Genomic DNA, 22779 nt, shown 5'->3' with positions numbered 1-22779 from the left:
ATTTATCGGGTTAAAGTAGTGGGTATTTTCTACTTGTCGTTTGAAAAAACTTGGAAAATGCTGATTATCTTTTGGTTATTTTATTTTTTTTAAGAAAAAAGGCAACAAGTGCTCGTTTCGTTAACTGAAACATGACTCTTGGTTTATTTTATTGCCATTTTTTTTCTCTGTTAATTTTACGCAAGTTCTTTTCTCTCTTATCACATTTTCTCCTCTTAATCAGTCTTTCGTAGTCAATTTTTTAACTAGGGATGAACTTATCTATTCTGTTTGGTCTTTAAATATTTTTGTTTCAAAATTACAAATTAAAGTGAAGATCACGCAAATTTTTCACAAGAGAGAAAAATAATACATAAAACTTACTTTTCCAATATCTAGAAAAACAAGTATACTGAAATACTAACCTATCTTATAATCTGTTATCCCCAAAAATTTGAACAACCTTTTACCTATTTTTCCTGATTTAGTCACATTTCAACAAATTTGAACTCGTCTATATTTTGTTCGTCATTCAGATCACACAAGGTTAAGAATATCTATGATTATATATATCTTTTACCCTGAAATTTACTCAAGTAAATTTGATCTAATGTACGTTTTGCTTAGCAGTTAGGATTACACAAAATTGTGAAGAATGACTGATTCAAAAGAGGGAAGAGGTGATGTGCGTATATACAGTTGCATTGATGATCTGACAACCAAATTGGCATAATATATCTCTGATTTGTTTGATAAATAAGTTAAGGAGAGAGGATGTTTCTCAATTGCTTTGTCTGGTCGTTCCACCGTTAATTTCATTTGGTAAATTTTACTTTCTGTGTAAACAGATCACTAATTACCAATTTACCACTAATACAACTTTCTCAAAAAAATTACCACTAATACAGAATATTTTGGGGTTTTCTGGTTTTTTTCTAAGGCAACTTTTTCTTCAATACCCGCCTGCTACAAAAAAAAAATTTAGCATGTATGACCCCTCTTTTTTTTTTTTTTTTAAACAGACATAGTGTAGAATTATGATTAACGGTAGTAGAGGACTAAAGTATTAAGGTTGCAAGGGTCTCTGCAAAATTTTCTATTTCATAGGTCTATAAAAGGGTAAACCAGATGCTTCTTCTCATTACGTCTTTGTAATAAACTTGAACATGATATTTCTCAAAAAATAATAGATAGAAATATCAATGTTACTAAAGTTGTATGTAATAGGAAACTGACAGGGGCGCCATATATGATAATAGTTGACTGGTCAAAGTGGCGTGTCTTTTTTGCTGATGAGCGTGCTGTGGCGAAGAGCCATCTTGAAAGCAACTACAAGCTTACAAAGGATGAGTTTTTGTCCAAGGTAAAAATTAGAAATATTTCAGTATTTACTAACATTGCGTGGATGACACCTTGTACTGGCATAATTACTGTAATACCGGGACCTGGAATACAATCCCTTTAATGTACTGAAAAATGTAAAATGACAGGTACCGATACCATCGAGCAATGTGTGCTCGATAAATGATAATTTGGATATTGGGGCAGCAGCCCATGAGTACCAGTTCACTATCAGGCAACATGTAAAGTCACACAAGGTGGCTGCTTCTGTCGCCACCGACTGCCCCCGTTTCGACCTCATCCTCTTGGAGCTCGGCCCGGATGGTCATATGGCCTCTCTGTGTACCATGATTGGGTCACCCACATAGTTGACTCCCCTCGGCCACCACCAGAGAGAATCACCTTCACCATGTCGGTTATTAACTCTGCGTGTAATGTGGCTATTGTTGCTGTTGGAGATGATAAGCCAGATGCAGTTCGTTTTGCTGTGGGCCCCATTGATGAGTCGGTGGTTGCATGTTTGTCGCCTGCAAGGATGGTGAATCCTGTTGATGGGAGTCTGGTGTGGTTCTTGGATAGTGGCGCTGCATCTAAACTTGACTAATGCCTTTTGGCACGTGGGGACGGGTTTTAGTAAGAATGACTTTATGTTTGATTTGGCTGATTGGTTTATGGAAGTTTTGGTTTAATGATTGGCCTTTTTGCTAATGGCAAAATATAGAGAGAAATTTTTTGTTAACAAACTGGTAATGTTGAGGATACAGAGACAGAAGAGAGGAGATAGAGGTTTTCTAGAGAGGCAATACGTTTTTGTTGCGGCAAAATGATTCAGTGATCTTCTGTTGTAATGGTTCTTGGTTAACACTTAACACCTGGTTGAAATCTCCAAAAAGTATCAAAATCGGAGTTTTGGTTGATCTTTGGAATCTGTTTGCTTTCACTGTGATATGACGGTTTCATGTTTTTTTTTAATAGTACATGATTTAAATTTTACCGAAAGAGCTTATACGTGTATTTCATTCTTTAATTTGGAGTGCTGCATATTAACCTTCAGCATTAGCATTTCTACCATGTAAATTTGAAGTACTATAATCAAAACAGGCTCTGTAGAAACAGCAGCATAAAAGAAACCATTATGCCTAAAATTGTTCCTTATTTCACAATGTCTACAGAGACTTTTCAACAATACCCTCTTACCTGACAAAACTGAAAACACATAAATAGTCTCTCTTATTCTTGGTATGATTCGTCAACAGCCTCATGAGTTGTGATTGTTTGATTGTACCGGCGGTTATAAGGCTCCTTCCCATAACAGAAATCGGAGTCTTCTGATACTGATATCTGGGCTAGTTTCAAATGAATATATTTTGATCTAGGTTTATGTAAAAGCACTTGCAATTAGATCACTTCACAATTAGTATAGTGCAGCCAGGATGCTAGCTTATAAATTTCCAACAGAATAATTTAGGTATACTGAATTTTGCCATGACACTTGTTTACATCACATGATAGTATAGGACCAAACTAGCGTGATAGTAAATTAACACTGTACCAGTATCAAAGGATTGCGCAAGGGCTCTTGATTATGTTTTTTTTTTAATATATGTTTCCATTTCTTGCAGGACCTTATTTTTGAAGAAACTTTTTTCTAGCAAATTACACCCATAATTTCATGATTTGCTAAAAACACCAACAGTTTTAATATATACAAGTCACAAACCACCATTATTTAGGTGATCTGCATATAACTACTAAGCTTTAAATTAAGCCAGGGTTAAGCAAAGCTGGAAATGACGACATGCCCAGATGCCCTAATTTTTTCACCTTAACCCAACCAATTCTACTAAAAGGAAGTTCATGCAGATCTAGAATTCAACTTTAAATTAAGTGTTTCATGCATCATACAGGGGCAGATCCAGTAAAGACAAGAGGGGACAACTGCCCTCGAGATTTTGAATTTTCTAGAGATCTATAGACCTGGATTAATTTTGTCCTCCCCGAAATTATTTTTGCCTATGTTGAATTCTAATATGTAATTAGAGTTAAATTTATAGTAAAAATTAGGATAAATTCTTTAAATTCTGATTATAAGTTAAGAGCGTTGAAAATCAGAAGTCTAAACATTGAAAATTTAAGTCAGAGCATTGTTTTTTTTTTTAATCTAATATCTGATTTGCTAATTTTTTTGCCCCACACATGAAAATCATAGATTCTCCCAGGATTTCATCTGCAATGGAATCAGAAACCATAAGAGGATACTACTTCGAACGAAAAAAAGGTTAGAAAATAAATGGTCAACAGTTAGTGGAACAAATATATAACACCATGCTGCCAAAGGTTATCTGCTAGCTGCAAATATCTGAAAAAGAAATTAGGTGTTTGCAAAAGTGAAAATGGTAGCTATCATATATTGAGGGATAATAAATGAAGGACAATATTTTAAGCTGATTAGTCATTCAAAAGAAAATAAATACAATTATGTGTCTATAAATATGATGAGATTTATAGTTTGTATTACCATTCAGCGAACAATTTGACCTTCTTAATAGTTTGAAATTTAATGACACTTTGATGCATTATCAAATGATACTCAAATTGCTCAAATTTTGATAGGTAGGTTATTTTTATATCCAACAAAAGCACCTACCCAATTTTTTTTTTATCTTCAAGTACTTTCAAATTTAATTGATCAGACACTAAAAAGTTTATCAAACGAGTCCTAATGCCATTACATTCAATCACCACATTTAGTCATTCAGGCGTTTAACAGAGTTGCTAGATGAGCGAAATATTCCTGAAAATATTGTTTATGGAGGGGAGAGAGATGAAAAGCATCTGTAATCATTTTTACTCAGTTTCTCTTTCCAGGTTAGGAAATTCAAGCAAAGCTAGCTTATGTTGTGCTCACCAATTAAATTTGGCGAGTACAATTGCAAAAATCTATCAAATTTGTTTCAAATGATGAATCCAAACAGTTGAAATCTATCTCTTTCATGAGTGATGTGTGTACATGCGAAATTTTGAATGTTTCGAATTCATTTAGTACATAGTCAATTAGTAAACAGAATGATGAACAATGAATTCATAAAATAACTTATAAAATGACTAATAAAAGGTTCATTTTTTTACCGCTTGACTTTGTACTAACACCTTGTTTGGATGGAGAGTAGAGGAAGGGAGGGAATGGAAATAAAATAAAACTTTCTATTGAATCGTGTTTGGTTGACAAAATTATGTCGGAGGTAAATGATACATAAGATGAAAGGTTTACCTTGTATCATTATAATTAATAGAATCGGTTTCTCTCCGAATTTGAGATATAATAGATGTAAATTTTTTTTTGTTGCAAATATATTTAGAAAAAATAACACAAATGACCAACCTATATCTTAGCTATATAATTCTCATACAAGTTTTTTGTCACAATCCTACAACAGTTACCAAATTTCTCATTAATCTTCTAAATTTTAATCAACCAAACAAGAAATAAGACGAAAATGAAAGTTAAATTTATTTTCTCTCGTTAATTATCAAAACACAAAAAAGTTAAATATGGTAATTTTCCTTTCTATTCTCTTCTATTTTTCAGCTCTCCTTCCTTCCTCTACTCTCCATCCAAACATGGTGTAAATGGATTCAAAACATTCAAAATTTTGCATTTACACGCATCACTCATGAGGTAGGTGGGTTTCAATGGTTCAAATTTGTCAATTGAAGCCAATCTGATAGATTTGTGGAGTTGCGCTCACCAAACTCTCTTTATAAGCACAAAACACGATAACTTTGCTCATGAAATTCAACTGCTTTTGTATTTCTTATTTATGTAAGTGCTAGCGAGAGCATATATATATATATATATATATATATATATATATATAACACCAGAGACACTACCAAAACTATAAAAAAAGTGAAAAAAAATGAGTAACTGATTAAGAAAAATGTTGAGCACTACTTGAAACCGAAAATAAATACCATTTTAGGAAGAAAAAAAAAGGCATATTAGTAGAAAGCGTTTCTGCTATCTATTTTGATCTCAAGTCAAGGGTCTTCTTAATTATCTCTTTTCAGGAAATTATATTTTTCTTAATCTATTAGTCTGTTTAGAAATTTTAGGCCTGTGTTACGGATCAGCTTGATATCAGGCCTTATAAAGCTTTGTTCCTGCATTAAAGCCTCAATCAAACAAAAGGCTTTTTTTTTTTTTTCTTTTTGGTGAAAATTCAAACAAAAGACTGGTCATCAGACCGAATCTAATTGAACTTGTTACGGTAATGAAGTTTGCTGATTCAAATATTCAATATGCTCGCAAACATTTTGAAATAATGGACCAAGAACTTCACTGCTTAGTACATAAAAATATTACTAGCACCAACATAAAAAAAGAAGACATGAAGTGCCTTGGATAATTATGACCGGTTCATTATCAAAAGTTCAAAAAGTGCATTCAAATCTTGAACTTGATATACGCAGTTTACGAACGTGCACTTGCCATTTGGTGGAGTCGGAGAGAGTGGAACCGGTGCTTATCATGGCAAATTTTCATTCGACATGTTTAGCCACAAGAAAGCAATTCTCTCGTGATAAGCAGGTCCTCTTAAGACGCGTCATTGATAGAAGTTTCGTCACGCTTTCCTAGGCCTCTTCGGGCACTGCAGAGGCTAGGTTCTCTGGGACCCGATTTTTGTATCATGCCTTCTTTATGGGGCATGAACTAATGGGAAGAATTGCTAACTAATGCAATGATGAACTGTGTTAGGGTCTTAGGGAGTGGTTTCAGCTTAGTTTGCATTCTTTTTTCTTTTCTCTAACAAAACCCTCTCATTCTAGAAAAACAAAAAATAAGACCCTCTAATTGCTGACACTTTTCTCAATTTTATCTTGTGCAGATAAATCAGTAGAAGAATGGACTCAATTGCTTGAAATGTGTGTGTGTGTATTTATAAATCAATTGCTTGTAATTGATGGAACAATTACTCTTATGGTAGTAAGGAAATGCACAGGCAATCTTTGTGCATATGGCATCACCTACCAAAAATCAAGGGTCAACATTTTGTAAGAGTTTAGCTACAACTAAAATTTAAACAAAAGTATATATTTGCCAGTTGCACAATTTGCCATTGTTTAGATCAATTTGTTTATCTCACTTCTTGTCCATTGGATATGTTTCGTAAATAAAAAATAAAAATAAAACCATTAGAATCTGTCCAAAAACCTTAGATTGTATCTTCATTTGCTAAAAACTGGTTGCTGGGCTTAACCGGGATAGCTCTAATTCTATTAGGGGGGGAGTTCTCAAAAAAGAGGAAAGAGACCAGTAGTACGTGGATCATGTCCTATTACCTCAACCATTCAAGTATAATACCAAAATATATACCATTCTAGAATGCTTTATAAAAACATGTCTCGTTACTCTTTTCTAGAATCATAGGTATCAGGTAACCAATATATATATATATATATATATATATATATATATATATATATATATTGGGTTTGATAGTTCAGAATAGCAACACAATTAAATATAAAAGAGTACACTTTAGTCTGATAGCTAGATGAATAGAGGGAAAATAGCAATCCCAGTCAGCTCAACTGAAGAATTGCACAAAAAGTCATAAACTAACATGGGGGGGATGTATGGGCAAAACCACTTCAAACTTTAATTTATTTTATAAAAGATTAGGTTACAATTATACTTTTTTTATAGCAAATATACATAAAACGTTTCTTTCTAGCTAGTTGCGTGGCACAGTAATGAATAAGGGATTAAGGGGCCTTTTTTTAGTTGGGTTGGGGTTAGGCTGGGGGGAGATATAAGTCTATATAAAAAAAAAATCAGCAAACCAATGATTATCTCACAAATGGACAACGAAATTAATTCTTTGTAACTTTCTGGTAAATTAAAAGATGGGATCAAATTTTCTTTTTACTTTGTTTTTTAATTGTTTGCCTCTCTAGTCTCTTCTTATTCTACTTCTACCACATGGATGCTATTGATGATAACCAAGATAACCCGACCCAATAACAAATCTCTGAGAATCCGCATTTTACAGTAAAACTCTGTAATTTAGAAAACACAGCTGCTATGTAATTTAGGTAACACAGCTAGTACAATACAGATTTAATTAACAATGAATGTATTGCAATTAGAAAAGTGAGTCTGGCTAGTATGACATTGGTATCATATGAAACTAATTTCAAATTGATTGAATAGACTTCAAACGATTAATTCAAACCGGTCAAACCAATTTACTTTATGAGTGGTGCGTTTACATACAAAATTTTCATATTTTCAAGTTATTTTAGTATCAAATCAAGCAGTAAAAATATTAAAAAATAAATGTATTAAAATTAACTTAAAAATTCACTCATTTGACCGCTTGATTTGATACTAAATAAATTCAAAATTTTATAAATTTGCATGTAAACGCACAACTAATGAAGTAGATCGGTTTAAACAGTTTGGATTCACCGTTTAAAGTCGATTGATAAAATTTGAAATTTGTGTTATATAGACTTAAAATGACATTAATATTATACTAGACGGACTCTAAAAAATTATAACATTATGTAGTCATGTAATCTGTGTACTCTACCATTTCTGTCAATACAAATCAATTCATTTTATATTATACTTTGTATTAGGTGCCCTTTGATAAATACATCATTTTTTGTAATTCAGTACAAATTTATTTTGTAATTCGTTAAAGAATACATAGAAGACAATATAACAAATACTCACCAATCAAAGCCCGTCCTTAAACTTATTTGGTACAACAACCGAGCAGTGCTTCAATGAAATTAAATACTTTTGCTTCAAGTACGTTTTATATTACCCTCTTTCAGCCAATAAAATTATTCAAGATTTGTGAGTGGGTCATAAAATGTTGCTTTGACTATTGACCAACAACATAATTTTATGACTATTTGTCTATTTGAGTTTCAAATTTCTGAATTTTATTTAATAAAATATAATCCTATTCTAGAACCATTATTTCACAAATACAGAGTTATCAGGTAACTTAATTACATAGATATTCGGTTTGAAACTATGAAATAACAACATTATAAAAACATGAGAAGGATAACACCATTCAAACGATAGCTACATAATTGGAGGAAAAAAAATAGCCTTTCCTGATCCCCGTCAGCTCGCACGAAAAATTATGCACCTCAAATAATTAATTAATTAAAAATTTAAAAGAAAGGAGGTGTATGGGAAATTTGGCATCCATATAAATTATAAAATCCGGACATACAAATAGAAAATGTGTCTCGTTTCTATAAAATATAGTAAGATCGGACTTAATGAGTCTGATTCATTGATTTTTTTTTTAAAACTGCACAAAAAATTTGCAAAACAAAAAAAAATTATGGATCGGACTCATTGAGTCCGATCCATAAAATAATTGATTTTCTGCGGCACAAAATCTTCTGTATCCGTAGAAAATCAATGATTACATATAATTTTGTGCCGCAAAAAATCAATATCTTTATAGATCGCAATCACTGTTCACAATTCATAAATTAATTTATTTCTCTCTATGCGCAGTTTTAGAAAAAAAATCAATAGATCGAACTAAATGAATTCGATCTTTCTATATTGAATAGAAAGAAAACACTCTTTTTATTACTGTGCGTCAGATGTATGAGTAAAGAACTAAAGTTTCAACCATTTTAATAAAAAAAAACGCTTGTTTCAGAAAACGTCAGATGTTCCTCAATTATTTGGCAGGCCTCGACACGCCGCACTAAAATAAGGCCATAGACTTTGGACTGATTAGATTCATATTATTATAATAATTAAAGCTGAATACAGCTGGCAAGAATTATATTTAATTAAAACAGGACGCAAATATCATTGTCAACGAGCTCCTCTCAGGCTCTCAACAATTAAATACCCTAAATATTGTTATAAAAATAGGTTGAAAATCCTTCGTCGCTGGCTCGCCGCGTCTATGAAGAGCCTACCACGTCACAATGGTCCCCACCAAGCGGGGCCCGACCCAGACCATTGACAAAAGGACATTAATAAACAATGCAAAATATGTAAAATATCAGAATCAGCAGAGAATCTTTTCCCGTTGAAAACCGCTGGTTCAAAACTAGATGCACCTCTCTGGCACGCTTGTCGCCGATTCTTCTCTAGATCCTTTCCGGCGTGATTTTATGTGTTGAATTGTGGCATGAAAATATGAAATGATGCTTGTATAAGTTGGATAGCATTTTTCTCAGCAAAAAAGAGAAGAAAAAAAAGAAATGGTTGGCTAGTATTTTTCGACACTCGAGGTTTGAAGATAGCTAAGCATGATTATTGAAAAGTCTTCAAATTACCATACAGGTTTATTTACAGTTAAATCTTATTATAATTGGCTGAAAATATTGGTGGTATTAATAGTAGTGTATTTTACTATTTTATATTATTTGGAGGTTATCTATACCTTAGAAAATTAAGAAACTTTTATGGTTGGTACAAAAGAAATAAATTGATATTTGAGGATAATTTTAAGAAATTTCATTATTTTCATATTATATATAGTACTTTAAGTTTTATTGTAACACAATACAATAATAATGAGACAACGTTAACGATGACTTAATTTCATTCATAAGGTTGGCTTCTTTTTTTGCTGCAATCTTAAGCAAAATAATTCTTATTTTAAGTTACATTAATCTATCGTACGTACCTCCTAAATGTTTTTAGATTTATTTTTGCAGCTAGAATTGGAGATTCGAGTGGAAGAAGGCATGGAACAAGTCTGCTTTTGTCCGGAGAAGATATGATTTGAAATTATTAACAAAATGTGCACGGTGGTCAATCTTCAGTATGTATGCTATTTATGTTGTTAGTTGATTTTATGACACTATGATGATGTGCGTGGTTGTTTGTCATTTTTTTGTTTTATTGAGTTTAGACTTTAGATGTAAGGGTTTTTCAAAACTAGACTTACCCGAGTAAAGCTAGGGTGTGATGTGCTCACCAAGAGAGTTTGGTGAGCACAACTTCAAAAGTATATCGAATTAACTTCAAATGCCGAATCCAAACCGTTGAAATCCATGTACTTCATGAGTGATGCATGTACATGCAAAATTTTGAAAGTTTTGAGTTTATTTACTACAAGGTCAAGAGGTCAAAGAAATGATAAAAGTTGATTATATAAAACAACTTATAAATTAACTTATAAAATGTTCATTCCTTTGACCGCTTGACCTTGTAGCAAATAAACTCGAAACTTTCAAAATTTTGCGTGCACATGCATCACTCATGAAGTATATGGATCTCAACGGTTTGGATTCTATATTTGAAGTCGATCCGATATACTTTTGGAGTTATGCTCACCAAACCCTCTTGGTGAGCACATCACACCTTAGCTTTACTCGACTTACCCACCTAGTCCTTGTACTTCGTACTAGTGAAACTGATGATTGCAGCCACTTTATTTTTAGAAAAAATTCCTCAATTTGATATTGTTGATATTAGAGCATGATTTCGATCCAAGCTACTCAATTGTACGTATTATTATAATATGTAGGATACTAAAACAATACAAAATAAAATTATTATTCATATCAAATAGGGTATTTTCAAATATCTAATAAAATAATAAATTATAGGGTAAATTTCGCTGGAGGTCACTAAACTTTGTTATTTGTCACGAATTGGTCACTCAAGTTTGATTTGTCCCTTTTGAGTCACTCAACTTTGTTATTTGTCCCAATCAAGTCCCTCTATACTTTTCCATCCAAAAATTTAACGGAATATACTCATTCCCTCCAAAATATTAACGGAATTAGCATATTCTATCCAAAATATTAACGGAATTAGCATATTTCGTTAAAATTTTGGATGTAAAAAATAAAGGGACTTGATTGGGACAAATAACAAAGTTGAGTGACTCAAAAGGGACAAATCAAACTTGAGTGACCAATTCGTGACAAATAACAAAGTTTAGTGACCTAGAGCGAAATTTACCCTAAATTATAGCATCCTAAAAAGATTTAGATTATGGGACGCGTTGAGTTGCTTGAATCGACTGCTAAGACATGATAAAAAAATATAAATTAAACCATCTATATTTCAACTGAAATACAAATATATGTACAATAGTTAATTCTAATTAATGAATCTAATTAGTATGTAGCTAGGGTAGGGAAGTATGTTGGTTATTAAATTGGATTGAACTTTAATTATTAGAACGCAAATTAGAAATGTATATATTTTGGTACTTTTTTTCACAATGAAGTATCTGCTAAAATATTTTATGAATAGTTTTTATGTAATTTGAAGCAGCCAGTACTTTCTAAAACAAAGATTAATATAAATTTTGGTTTTTCATTTCTATTACGAAGAAATCAATTATTTTCTACATAGAACTTGACAAAATTTATGGAACAAATAACAGTTCGTAAAACCATGCTTGCATGTACATATATGTTTGATCGATTGCCTTCAGATATATATAACACATTTGACATTAGTAAGAACATTTGTGTGTTCAAAAGTTTAGGTCTGCTTAAGGTAAGCTGGCAAGGGTGATATTGTTTCTACATTATGAAGTGTACGTATGTGGTACTTTTTTTGAAATAAGTGTTAAATCCACTTTCCATTAGATGTTTTTTCCATAGTAAAATATACACACACACTACTTCGTGAATTAATAGGGGTGTTTTAATTTGCGCTCATATCTCTAGTTTCAAAATTCAAAATAGCCGATCCAAACCATTAGATGTTTAATCTATATTAAAATGTGCTTGGAGACCAAATTTTAAATTTTTTGAATTTTTTTTACTATTTATTAAGATGGTTTTGAAAATAGTTGTTTTTTAATGGTGCAAACTTTTAATAAAAATAGTAATTTTCAAACCATCTTAATATGTGTGTTATTTTTAAGGGTTAAAACGGTGTGGATAATATTCGATCCGTATTCAAAAAATTAGATGTGGATATATGATATCTGAATATATGTGTGGATATGAATCGATATAATTTTACGTTTTAATTATTTGTATCTAAATAGTAGATATATACAATTTAGTTTAATATATATTAACTATGAACAAATTATGTTATTCATTATTATAATTTGATAAATATTATGAACTTTAATATTTTAATATTTTTTTATAATAAATATACAATCTGATGCGTATCTATGTAATATTTAATTTATATCTATATCAGAAAAATTAAAAGAGAATATAGATATGATTTTACCACTCTCCGTATCCGCTCCGTTTTCACCCCTAGTTGTTTTATATGTGCTTATGTGCGATTGATAATTTGATATCACATGAATTTATCAAATGAAGCCCTTCAAGAGAGCGCAAACTAGAGGCCATAGAATATCATGAGAAAGCATGCAAGATTCCAAACAGAATGGTCTAGAAAAACCTTCCACTTGTGAATCGTTCAACATTTTATAAGAGCATCCGACTCATAATGAGATGGACCTCTGAATAAACTAATTGTTTTGAAAATTTGATGAACTTCAGAAATCATTAAATGCGTTCCCTTGCTCGGCCTATAAAAAGATGCATTCCCTGCTTTTGAGAAATTTGGAAGCGATCAATTTTGTTCGTTCTGTAGGAATTTTAACCAAGCTGAGAAAATGAACGGCGGAGATTTAAACTTGCCTCCTGGCTTCCGCTTCCATCCCACGGACGAAGAGCTCGTGATGCACTACCTGTGCCGCCGCTGTTCTGGCCAGAATATTAATGCCCCAATCATAGCTGAAATCGATCTTTACAGATACAATCCCTGGGAACTCCCTGGTTAGTGCTTACAGCGCGTTTCAGCTGATCTCCGTTTCTTTTAATTGGATCGTTAGATCGAGATCTAATGGTTCATGATTAACTCATTTTTTATTTCTACTGTTTTATTTTTCCAGGCATGGCGATGTACGGGGAAAAAGAGTGGTACTTCTTCTCACCACGGGACAGGAAGTATCCGAACGGGTGTAGGCCGAACCGAGCTGCCGGTTCGGGTTACTGGAAGGCGACCGGGGCTGATAAACCGGTCGGTTCGCCGAAACCGGTTGCCATAAAGAAGGCGCTTGTGTTTTACGCCGGAAAACCACCCAAGGGAGTGAAAACCAACTGGATTATGCACGAGTACCGGCTTGCTGACGTGGATCGATCAGCTCGTAAGAAGAACAACAGCCTCAGGGTTCGTAATTTTTCATAATCCAAACAAAAATCTGATATATTTTTTGTGTAAAATAAATTGAACCGCGATTCTCGTTGACGGGATGTAATATAATTACTGGTTGTACATGGTTCACAAGAATTTACGCACCAACCACTTGTCGCACAAAGTTGGTGTATGCCACTTGTCAAGGCGTCAAGCCCCCAAATTCATTTCAATGGCTTACATCAAATGTGTAAAGTCTATGCACAAGATAAAATATTTACAAAGTTAATTTGTCCTTTTCATTCCTACGTCTGAACTCTGAAGCAGAATTGAATATAAAATGTTCTTTGGGCCCCACACTTCGTACTTATCGCCTCACAAAAGCCAAGATAGCGACGCCACATGTTTTAACTAATACAAACAAAACTCGTGTTATCGCTATAATATACTTCAATCAGATCCGTCGATCAAGTATCTAATGTCTTGATATAATTTCACGTTACAGCTCGATGACTGGGTTCTTTGTCGTATCTACAACAAGAAAGGCGTGATCGAGAAGCAACCCGCGGAGGAGGAGGAGCGCAAACCGGTTGGATCGAAGCGTCCGAGAGCGAACTTCAGCACGAACTCGAATGTGACTCCTAACCTGATCCAAACCGCACTCAAGAAAGAGGAGGTGGACTTCGAACTGGGCGAGATCTGGCACGTGACCCACTCGCCTCCACAAATGACCCTGCCTCTTACCAACAACATGCTATATTTCGACACATCCAACTCTGTGCGGCTGAACTCGTTCACTAACGGAGACTCCAGTTGCTCAGAGCACGTGCTCTCACCTGAATTCACGTGCGAGAAGGAGGTCGACAGTCAGTCGAGCAATTACTGGGGAGACTGGGAGAATGCCCTTGGAATGGGTTTCAATAACGAGAATGCCATTAACGGGTTCGGACCAGTGTCTCCTACAGAGTTTTGCCGGGACCCTGTTTTCCAGCCAGACTTGTTCACTTGCCTTCCGAAGCCTTTCTGATTTCGGAATCAGGGGTCGTTTAGTAGTATGTACTAACATAAGGGATAATTCAGTAAAATGGTGGTTGCTAACAAAATTCCAAGACCGTTTTTAGCCGTTGAATCTGGCTAGGATGATTGAGGAACTCGAGATTAACTGAGAAGTGAGGGAGTAATATGTGGTGTCATATATGTGTATTGTTGGGGTAATTTATTTAGTCACTAACCAGTGGGTCATGTGCTTTTAAAGAGGGGAAAAGAGGTATTAACTAATGTTCGACTCCTCTCCATTTTTCAACTGAACTGGAGAAATTTTCAAACGCAATTCCACTTCAATACCGGTGCAACAAAAGTAGCATTAGGAGGGAACTAAAAAATAACGGCATGTGCCAAATAATTAGCGGAAATTTGATACCGGAACGGACGGAACGGAGGCACTAATACAATTATGCTAGGAAGAAGATAGGTGCGGGGACATCTCCAGTTCTTGAGAATTGGAGATGAGGTGAACATCTATCATCGCTATTGTCTGGAGAGAAATTTGACGGTCGATTAAGAGCAAACGATGGATCGTGATCACGTGCTAAGGTGTACTCTGATCATAGAGTTTTCTTCTGCATGTATGTATTTTAATTGTTTTTGTTTCCTTTTTAGTGCTTCAATTTTCAGGAGTTATTTTCTTGGGTTTGAGGCATGACTCGAGAATCAATTTTGTTATGCTTCTCTTTTCCCTTTTTAATGGATATAATAGACCTCTTTATTAGAGATCTTTTGCTTTCACTGAATAGAAGAAGCGACAATGTGCATTGTATTTGGGATTTTGGGTTAATTAACAAATTTATAAATGCCAGAATACTATAAATATCAACGTCTTGATGCTATCATCCTTATTGGGACCACACCCTTACGACATATATATTTTAATGAATTTAATTCATCAGAATTTTTTTTAATAAATTGAAAGTGTAGGACAGTAGGAGTTTGCTGAATTAAAAAGAAAAGGATTAGGAAGCCATATAAGCATGTGGAGTGTTTGTATAATTAGGGTTAACCTCGAGTCTGAATCTCCTATAATAAAGCACCCCTAGCTAAGATCAAAACAAGTTTTACAGACCCAAATCTCTGCTGAGAAGTTGTACTCTAGCAAAATCCCAAGAAACCCATAGTTTAGCCAAGTTAGAAAGCCAATTTTCTTCTTTCTTCTTTGTAGCAGCAAGCAAATAGGTAATTAATACCTAAAATGGTGGAAGGCCCTAAGGGGCTGAGTTATGTACAAATTTCATGATGAATAAAGCTTCTTCTTAGATGGAATTTGCTATTTTCCTTTACTGTTTGTTCTTTCTTTTGCATTTTTAATGTTACATTCTATTTTCTTTACTTTATGCTTCTAAAATGACAAGAATGGAGAGCCTATATGATACAAAGTTCATCTCATGATGAACTAGAAGGAATATAGGATTGATGATAAAAAAAACAATACCCTATATACAAACAATATTAAAGTTCTCCAAACACCTTCAATTTGAGTGTTGTATTAGGCTTGTAAATACCCTATTATCTTGCCATAAAGGGACACTACTAGAGTGTCCTAAACACCTTCAATTGGAGTGTTATATTAAAGTTGTAAATGCCATATTATCTTGCAATCTGGAGACAATACTATAGTGGTCCAAACACATTCAATTGGAGTGTTGTATTAGGGTTGTAAATGCCATATTATCTTGCAATCTGGAGACAATACTATAGTGCTCCAAACACATTAAATTTGAGTGTTATATATGGTTGTAAATACCCAATTATCTTGCCATATAGAGACACTACTAGAGTTTTCCAAAGACCTTTAATTGGAGTTTTGTATTAGGGTTGTAAATGCCATATTATCTTGCCCTATAAGGACACTATTAGAGTGCTCCAAACACCTTCAATTGGAGTGTTCTATTAAAGTTGTAAATGCTCTATTATCTTGTCATATAGGGACACTAGTAGAGTGCCCTAAACACCTTCAATTGGAGTGTTGTATTAAAGTTGTAAACGCTCTATTATCTTGCAATCTGGAGACTATTATCTTGTCAATCTGGAGACTATAGTGCTCCAAACACATTCAATTGGAGTGTTGTATTAGGGTTGCAAATGCTCAATTATCTTGCCATATAGAGACACTACTAGAGTTTTCCAAAGACCTTCAATTGAAGTGTTGTATTAGAAATGTAAATGCACTTTTATCTTGCCATATAGCGACACTATTAGGGTGCTCCAAACACATTCCATTGGAGTGTTGTATTAGGATCATAAATGCACTATTATCTTGTTATATAGGGACACAACTAGAGTGCTTCAAACATCTTCAATTGGAGTGTTGTATTAGGGTTGTAAATGCCCTATTATCTTGCCATATAGGGACACTACTACAAGTCGAACAACAGTTTACGATTGATAACCTAAGGATGTTTATATCTTTCAGGAAATAGGCTCTGTCTGTCTATTTGTAATTGAGAATCTAACCATTTAAATTGCCAACTTCAATTATTTTTTAAGTTACTAAAAAAGTTGATCAGACAACTTTGAGAAATTGAGATTCATAATTAACAGTATTTTCGGATGCTACTTCGTGTAGTGGATTTTTAAAGGATATAACTTAGAAGCCCATTAATTTTCCTACCTCTTCCATAGTACTTTATCATGATTTGGAGAAAAATGGAATAATGAAACAGTCCTTTTTTAAGTTGGTCACTAAATTGTATATGATAATCCTATAACCCATGTAAATCATGACCATCTAAAAACAATGTTCTAAATAGCGATTATCGCATCATCGTTTTTAAGATCCGAAAAAACTATAGCACAACTATTACTAGTTATTTAGAACAAGGACGGACCCAGAATTTTCGTCAGGAGGGCAAAAAAATATCGAATCGGGTTTAAATAACTTATCAGATTTAAACCCATTAACTAATTGGGTATTCAATAAAAAAATAATATTTTGACTTGTATTTTCCAATACACTGACTTATAATTTCTAATCCTATAACTTATAATTAATATTACTAATCATAATTCAAGAAATTTATTTGATTTTAACACTAAATTTAACTCAAATTACAAATCAAACATCCAGAGAGGGGCAAAAAACTTTTTAGGAAGAGGCAAAGTCGATTGGTACCAATAAATCATCACTAAAACTCGAAATCCAGTCTGAGTGAATTTTCTTTTTCTCACGTAAACAGTAACATTTGGGTTTACGCCGAACAGGCCCTAAACAAACAAAGGGACTGTTACAAAACTAGGTGCCTAGGCATTTCATGAAGTGGAAGGATATAACTGAACCCAAGCAAATTCCTCTTTGTAGCTTACGCTTGATTCACATGATGCTGAGCATGTGTATACTGCGATTGTTTCCCAATCAAGAGAGCTTGTGTCATTCTTCACATCAAAATAATATAGCAACTGAGGCATTATCTGCAAGAAATATTATATTCTTTAATACAAAAGGAAATCAGGAAATATTATGCAAAATCGAAGTTTAGTACTGAAACTGGCCCAAAACTGTAAAGCAATCCGAAGTCATTTTTGCAAAGTTCAATGAAAACATTATAAAATGTGAATCATTTTGAAGTTGTAAAAATCCCCCAACCTAAAAAATTTAACAGGTCTTCTATGTAAAATGTCTCAAAAATAGTTGATGCAAACCTGGAATTCATAAGATAGTGGGCCCTTGCAATAGGCACAAGGAGGAACGTCAGCCTTAGAGGGTCGGCCACTAGAAAAAGGCCACAATGGTTTTGCCATTACATCCCTGCAATACCTATAAATGGTAATTTCAAAAAAAAAAAAAAATTAAATAGGTGCTTCCATAGATTCAACAAATGCTTCCATAGATTCAACAAGAGATAAGTAATAATAAGAACAAAGGATTTCATCTACAATTCATGAGAATTATAACATATAACTTCTTTCACTCACCAAAATAACAAAATAAATTAATATGTGGGGCTACTTCAGATATTTACTTTGGATTTACAGGATGTTTCTGATTTTTCATAGAGAATTAGAATATTTTCAGATTTTGGAGTTGTACGGTGAAAATTACCACAGAAAAACTAAGTACATTATTATTATACCTTAAAACTTGCTCAGGAGCTCTAGAAATGCGCTCTTGGAATGATGCCCAACTATTCTTATCGGCATCAGCCTATAGACAAAATTGAAAAGGCAAAAAAACAACAACAGTCCAATAAATAATACAACTCTTAACAAAAACTGTAATTACACCCTGTACAATCCCTTTAAACCAAAATATATATATATATATATAGAGAGAGAGAGAGAGAGGGGCTATGGTGCATTGCAATGCATGAACCCTCTTATGCATTGCACTATAAATCATGGATTTAAAGTCCAAACGACCGATCCGAACCGTTAGATGTTTAATCCATATTGAAATGTGCTTGGAGACCAAATTTTACATTTTTTGGAATTTTTTTACTATTTATTAAGCAATTTTGAAAGTCGCTGATCTGATGGTCCAGAAAATTTTACTGTTTTTTACTGTTCACAGCAAAACAGCAATTTTAAAAAATGCTTAATAAATAGTAAAAAAATTCCAAAAAATGTAAAATTTGGTCTCCAAGCACATTTCAATATGGATTAAACATCTAACGGTTCGGATCGGTCGTTTGGACTTTAAATCTGTGATTATAGTGCAATGCATAAGGGGGTTCATGCATTGCAATGCACCATAGCCCATCTCTCTCTCTCTCTATATATATATATATTTGTTACAACATCCCTGCAGCATTCTTTTCTACAATGAATGACGAAATTCAAAGTTTTTTCTTCTTAAAGAAGTAAAATTTCAGAGGAGATATCCTTGTACTTGCTTTGAAGAAAATGAGAACTACCTGATTTTATTGAGCACACAAGAAAAAAAAATTCCTAGAAAAGATACCATTAAAACAACAATCTGTCGAATTTCTATTTAAATGCCAATACTATCTCTCCATAAATTTGAATATATTGAGAAATCAGCAATCCTAGAAAATTGTAATTTACTTAATAATTGTTTAGGTGCTTAGGAGGTCCATTGAACATTTTAAGAAACCACAAGGGAATACAAGGTACTCTTCCAAATTGAAATTGCTAGAGAAAGAAATAGGACCTCAAATTGGTCCATTACAGATTGCATTGCCTCGTCGGATTTACTGTATTTTGTGACAATTGCAGAGTTACCAACTGACGAACTATTCCCCTCTGATTTCTCCAATTCAAATTCACATTCTTCTTCCATGACAATCTCGTATTCTGGCCATGTAGCTTTACTTGAACCTAAAACAAGAAAAAGAAGAAGATAATAATTAAATAAAAGAATAGCAAATTAAAGATTAAAGAGTGGGACTCAAGTTACATTGCTTTGTTTTTTCTTTTTCCTATTTTTGTTTTGCTTTGAAGTTATTTGTGTTCTCCATGCCAAAGGGTTATTCTTTGTAGTGATTTATTATAATTACTACATAATCTTTACCAATTTCTGAAACCGTGATATCTCCTATGACGTTCCCATTGTTAACAATCGGAGAATCAGAAGCAGTAAGCTTGTGGCATTCACTCTTGTGGCCTGATTTCCAATGCATAATCTCAAGAAGATAAAATAAAATAAGCAAAGAAGAGATAAGGCAGAGGAGAAAAAAAGAATAAAAATAACAAAAAGGATAATTGCGGTAGCATTAGGTTTTAGGCTATAGCAACAACTGATACTAGGATTATACTGTATTAAAGTACCTGATGCTTCTCAGAGCAGTACCGGGCTTTCTTGCAACTACCACACAGCTTTTCACCTTTCCATGTACCACACCAACAACACAGAGGCGCTACACATTCAATAAAAAATATATCATCTCAAGAAAAATAATTAATTCATTTTTATTTCAGAATCAACAAAATGGGCCAAAAGTCCAATGAAGCAATGAGTAAAGGCCTGACTGATACAGCATACCCAGTTACGAAAAAAAAGAAGAAGTATATAATAGGTTTACCTCCACTACTCAAAAGCCTGTCAGTGCCGTCTAATCTTGGTGCCACGTCTGAGTAATAGGGATTGTATCTTGGTAATTGACATCTGAAAACCTTCACGCTGTAAATTCACATGTTAGAGCACTAATCACAGAAATGAAATATATAACAAGTGGAAAATTTTCATGCAAACCCACAAATACAATTTTTTTTTTATAACACACCTAATATGCTCTTGCAAACCATCAGCAAATACAATACTCTACTTCTATCACTCCCAATTCTATTTGCTTCACAATTTTTTTCAAGGATACTTAAATTAACCAAACTATGAGGTAATTCTTTAACTCTGCAGTGGTATATACCAAATTTTAAAATTTGTAGGGGAAAGCATGAAAATTTTCCATAAATTGAGGAACAGAGTAAAGCAAAAATAAACCTTCTAGAAGGGGTTCCTTGTTTATATCTCCACTGTTCATGCTGATCTCTAAGAAGACATGTCATTGAAGGGCACATGAATACATACAGCGTTCGATGAAATGTCGACTCTTTGCCTTGGATAGAAGCATAAACCTATCTCCAAAATAAAAACAAAAATAATAAATAAAGCAAAGGTCGATTTCAAAATATGCTCAAGGCCAATTAAATGTTAGGAGACCGAGATACTATAAATTTCAATTCTGTGGTGGTATAAATACTACAGGATCAAAAGTTCAAACTTTTAGATGATATTAACTTTGAATTACCTGAAGAAGAAACTGTAGAGGCTCTCCGCAAAATCCACATGTCCGAGATTTCTCTGATGGCAAGTTCACTGGATCCAGCCATGCCTATAATTAACACCAAATTTGAGATTAAATTTATCAATGTCAATCACACGAACTTCACAGTAAAAATTGAATAATGAAAGAATTTACAGGAATGCCTCCAGCTTTGCTAGGGAATAAGTGGCGGAGCAACGAACGAGGGTTTCTCGGCTTCTCTACAAACCCTAGCTGTACTTCCTCTTCCTCTTCGTCGTCTTCTTCATCAAATTCATCGCTGTTTTCAATTTGAAACTCTTCGTCTTTCTCCTTCTCTTCCAAAGGGGTTATGGTCAGTGATTTGAGGCTCACCAGATTCGAATCCATTTTAGTTCAACCAAAATCAGCAGCGATTTTCTCAGTAAACTGGCAAAAATCAGCAACGGTGGTCCGGTAAAGAGGCGATGCCGGCGCGCGACAGCAATCAGGGTACCACCAAGCTTGGCCCTCACGAGCTTCTCTCAGTGTTAAAACAAATTGAGAAGTTGGGCCGTGCCAGTGGGATCAGGTATGGGCCTAAGCCCATTGACCTAGACATTCTCTTCTATGTCAATCTATGCGTCAATTCAGAAAATTCAACTGTACAGCATGAAAGAATCTGGGAAAGGCCTTTTGTGTTAGCCCCTCTGATTGATTTATTGAGGTCATGTGTTGAAAATGACACGGTCGTTACATGGCATTCTTGTGCAAATTACAAAAATGGGCTTTCTGGTACTTGGGATAAATTAGGGGGAAGTCTTTAATTTAGGTCCTTAAGTAATGGTGAGCCAAGCGGCGAATCTGAGCCCTCACAGTTTCAGTAATGGTGGAAAGTTTCCACAAGTGAGGGATGCTGTCTCACAAGTTAGGTCCTTAATTTCAGTAGGTGCTGATATAGTCAGACATAGGTGCACAATCGATCCGACCATTTGCTGAGAGATTGACAATTGACCAAGAACTTAGTAGACTAATTCCAGTCTCGGATGAAATCATGAAAATACCTGAGAGTGAAGGAAGAGTTTTTTGGGTGAGATTTGTGCCAAACTTGACCCAGCAGAGAGAGACCCTGCTACAATTGCCACTGTTGCTGGGGGTATTTTGAGTGGTGCGAATCATATACGGGTTCACAGTGTAGGATTTGGTGTGGATGCTGCCAAGGTGTGTGATGCGTTGGTTAAACATAGGAGAAATGATATAAATTTTGATGATCTATTAGTTAGATTGAATTTCTCATAATGAAGATGAGATATTTTATGGTACGGAAATCAGTTTCCTTTATTGATTTTCTTTTTCTTTTTTCCTTCTTTATTTATTTTATCTTTTATTTGTTGGTTTGTTGTGAATAATTGGTATAGTATTTCAAAATTAATGACAAAATAATTTGATAATTAGGAATAATTAAATGATCGTGAAGAATTACATTGGAGTTCTACGTATATGATAGCGTTCAAATTTATCTCCTGTAACCTTTCATATTTTTATTATCCGGAAACAAAACTGTTGACATAACTCACTTCAAAGTGGTCTTTCATAATT

General features: G+C 33.8%; 2 protein-coding genes and 1 pseudogene across 3 annotated transcripts; 2 read left to right on the top strand and 1 right to left on the bottom strand.

Annotated features, from left to right (window-relative positions):
* Positions 1–549: 549 nt before the first annotated feature.
* On the top strand, positions 550–2221 carry LOC144572885 (putative 6-phosphogluconolactonase 2; annotated as a pseudogene). Its single transcript, XR_013517821.1, has 3 exons — positions 550–801; positions 1207–1342; positions 1470–2221. The product of XR_013517821.1 is annotated as a putative 6-phosphogluconolactonase 2 (transcript).
* A 10591-nt stretch (positions 2222–12812) lies between these two features.
* Positions 12813–15219, top strand: LOC144572621 (NAC transcription factor 32-like). The gene is made up of 3 exons (XM_078322268.1): positions 12813–13095; positions 13212–13489; positions 13959–15219. The coding sequence occupies exons 1-3, from the start codon at positions 12933–12935 to the stop codon at positions 14478–14480; spliced, it is 963 nt and encodes a 320-aa protein (XP_078178394.1). The 5' UTR covers positions 12813–12932; the 3' UTR covers positions 14481–15219.
* Positions 15220–17611: 2392 nt separating this feature from the next.
* Positions 17612–21829, bottom strand: LOC144572534 (uncharacterized). The gene is made up of 10 exons (XM_078322138.1): positions 21379–21829; positions 21208–21291; positions 20901–21034; positions 20485–20582; positions 20231–20319; positions 19974–20085; positions 19614–19780; positions 18577–18647; positions 18146–18260; positions 17612–17914 (listed from the first exon to the last, which is right to left on the bottom strand). Exons 1-10 carry the CDS (start codon positions 21589–21591, stop codon positions 17756–17758), a joined length of 1242 nt encoding a protein of 413 aa, XP_078178264.1. The 5' UTR covers positions 21592–21829; the 3' UTR covers positions 17612–17755.
* Positions 21830–22779: the final 950 nt, after the last annotated feature.

Source organism: Carex rostrata, chromosome 20, assembly GCF_964058835.1.
Source record: "Carex rostrata chromosome 20, lpCarRost1.2, whole genome shotgun sequence".
NCBI classification, from domain to species: domain Eukaryota; kingdom Viridiplantae; phylum Streptophyta; class Magnoliopsida; order Poales; family Cyperaceae; genus Carex; species Carex rostrata.
This window is presented reverse-complemented; position numbering and strand designations above follow the sequence as displayed.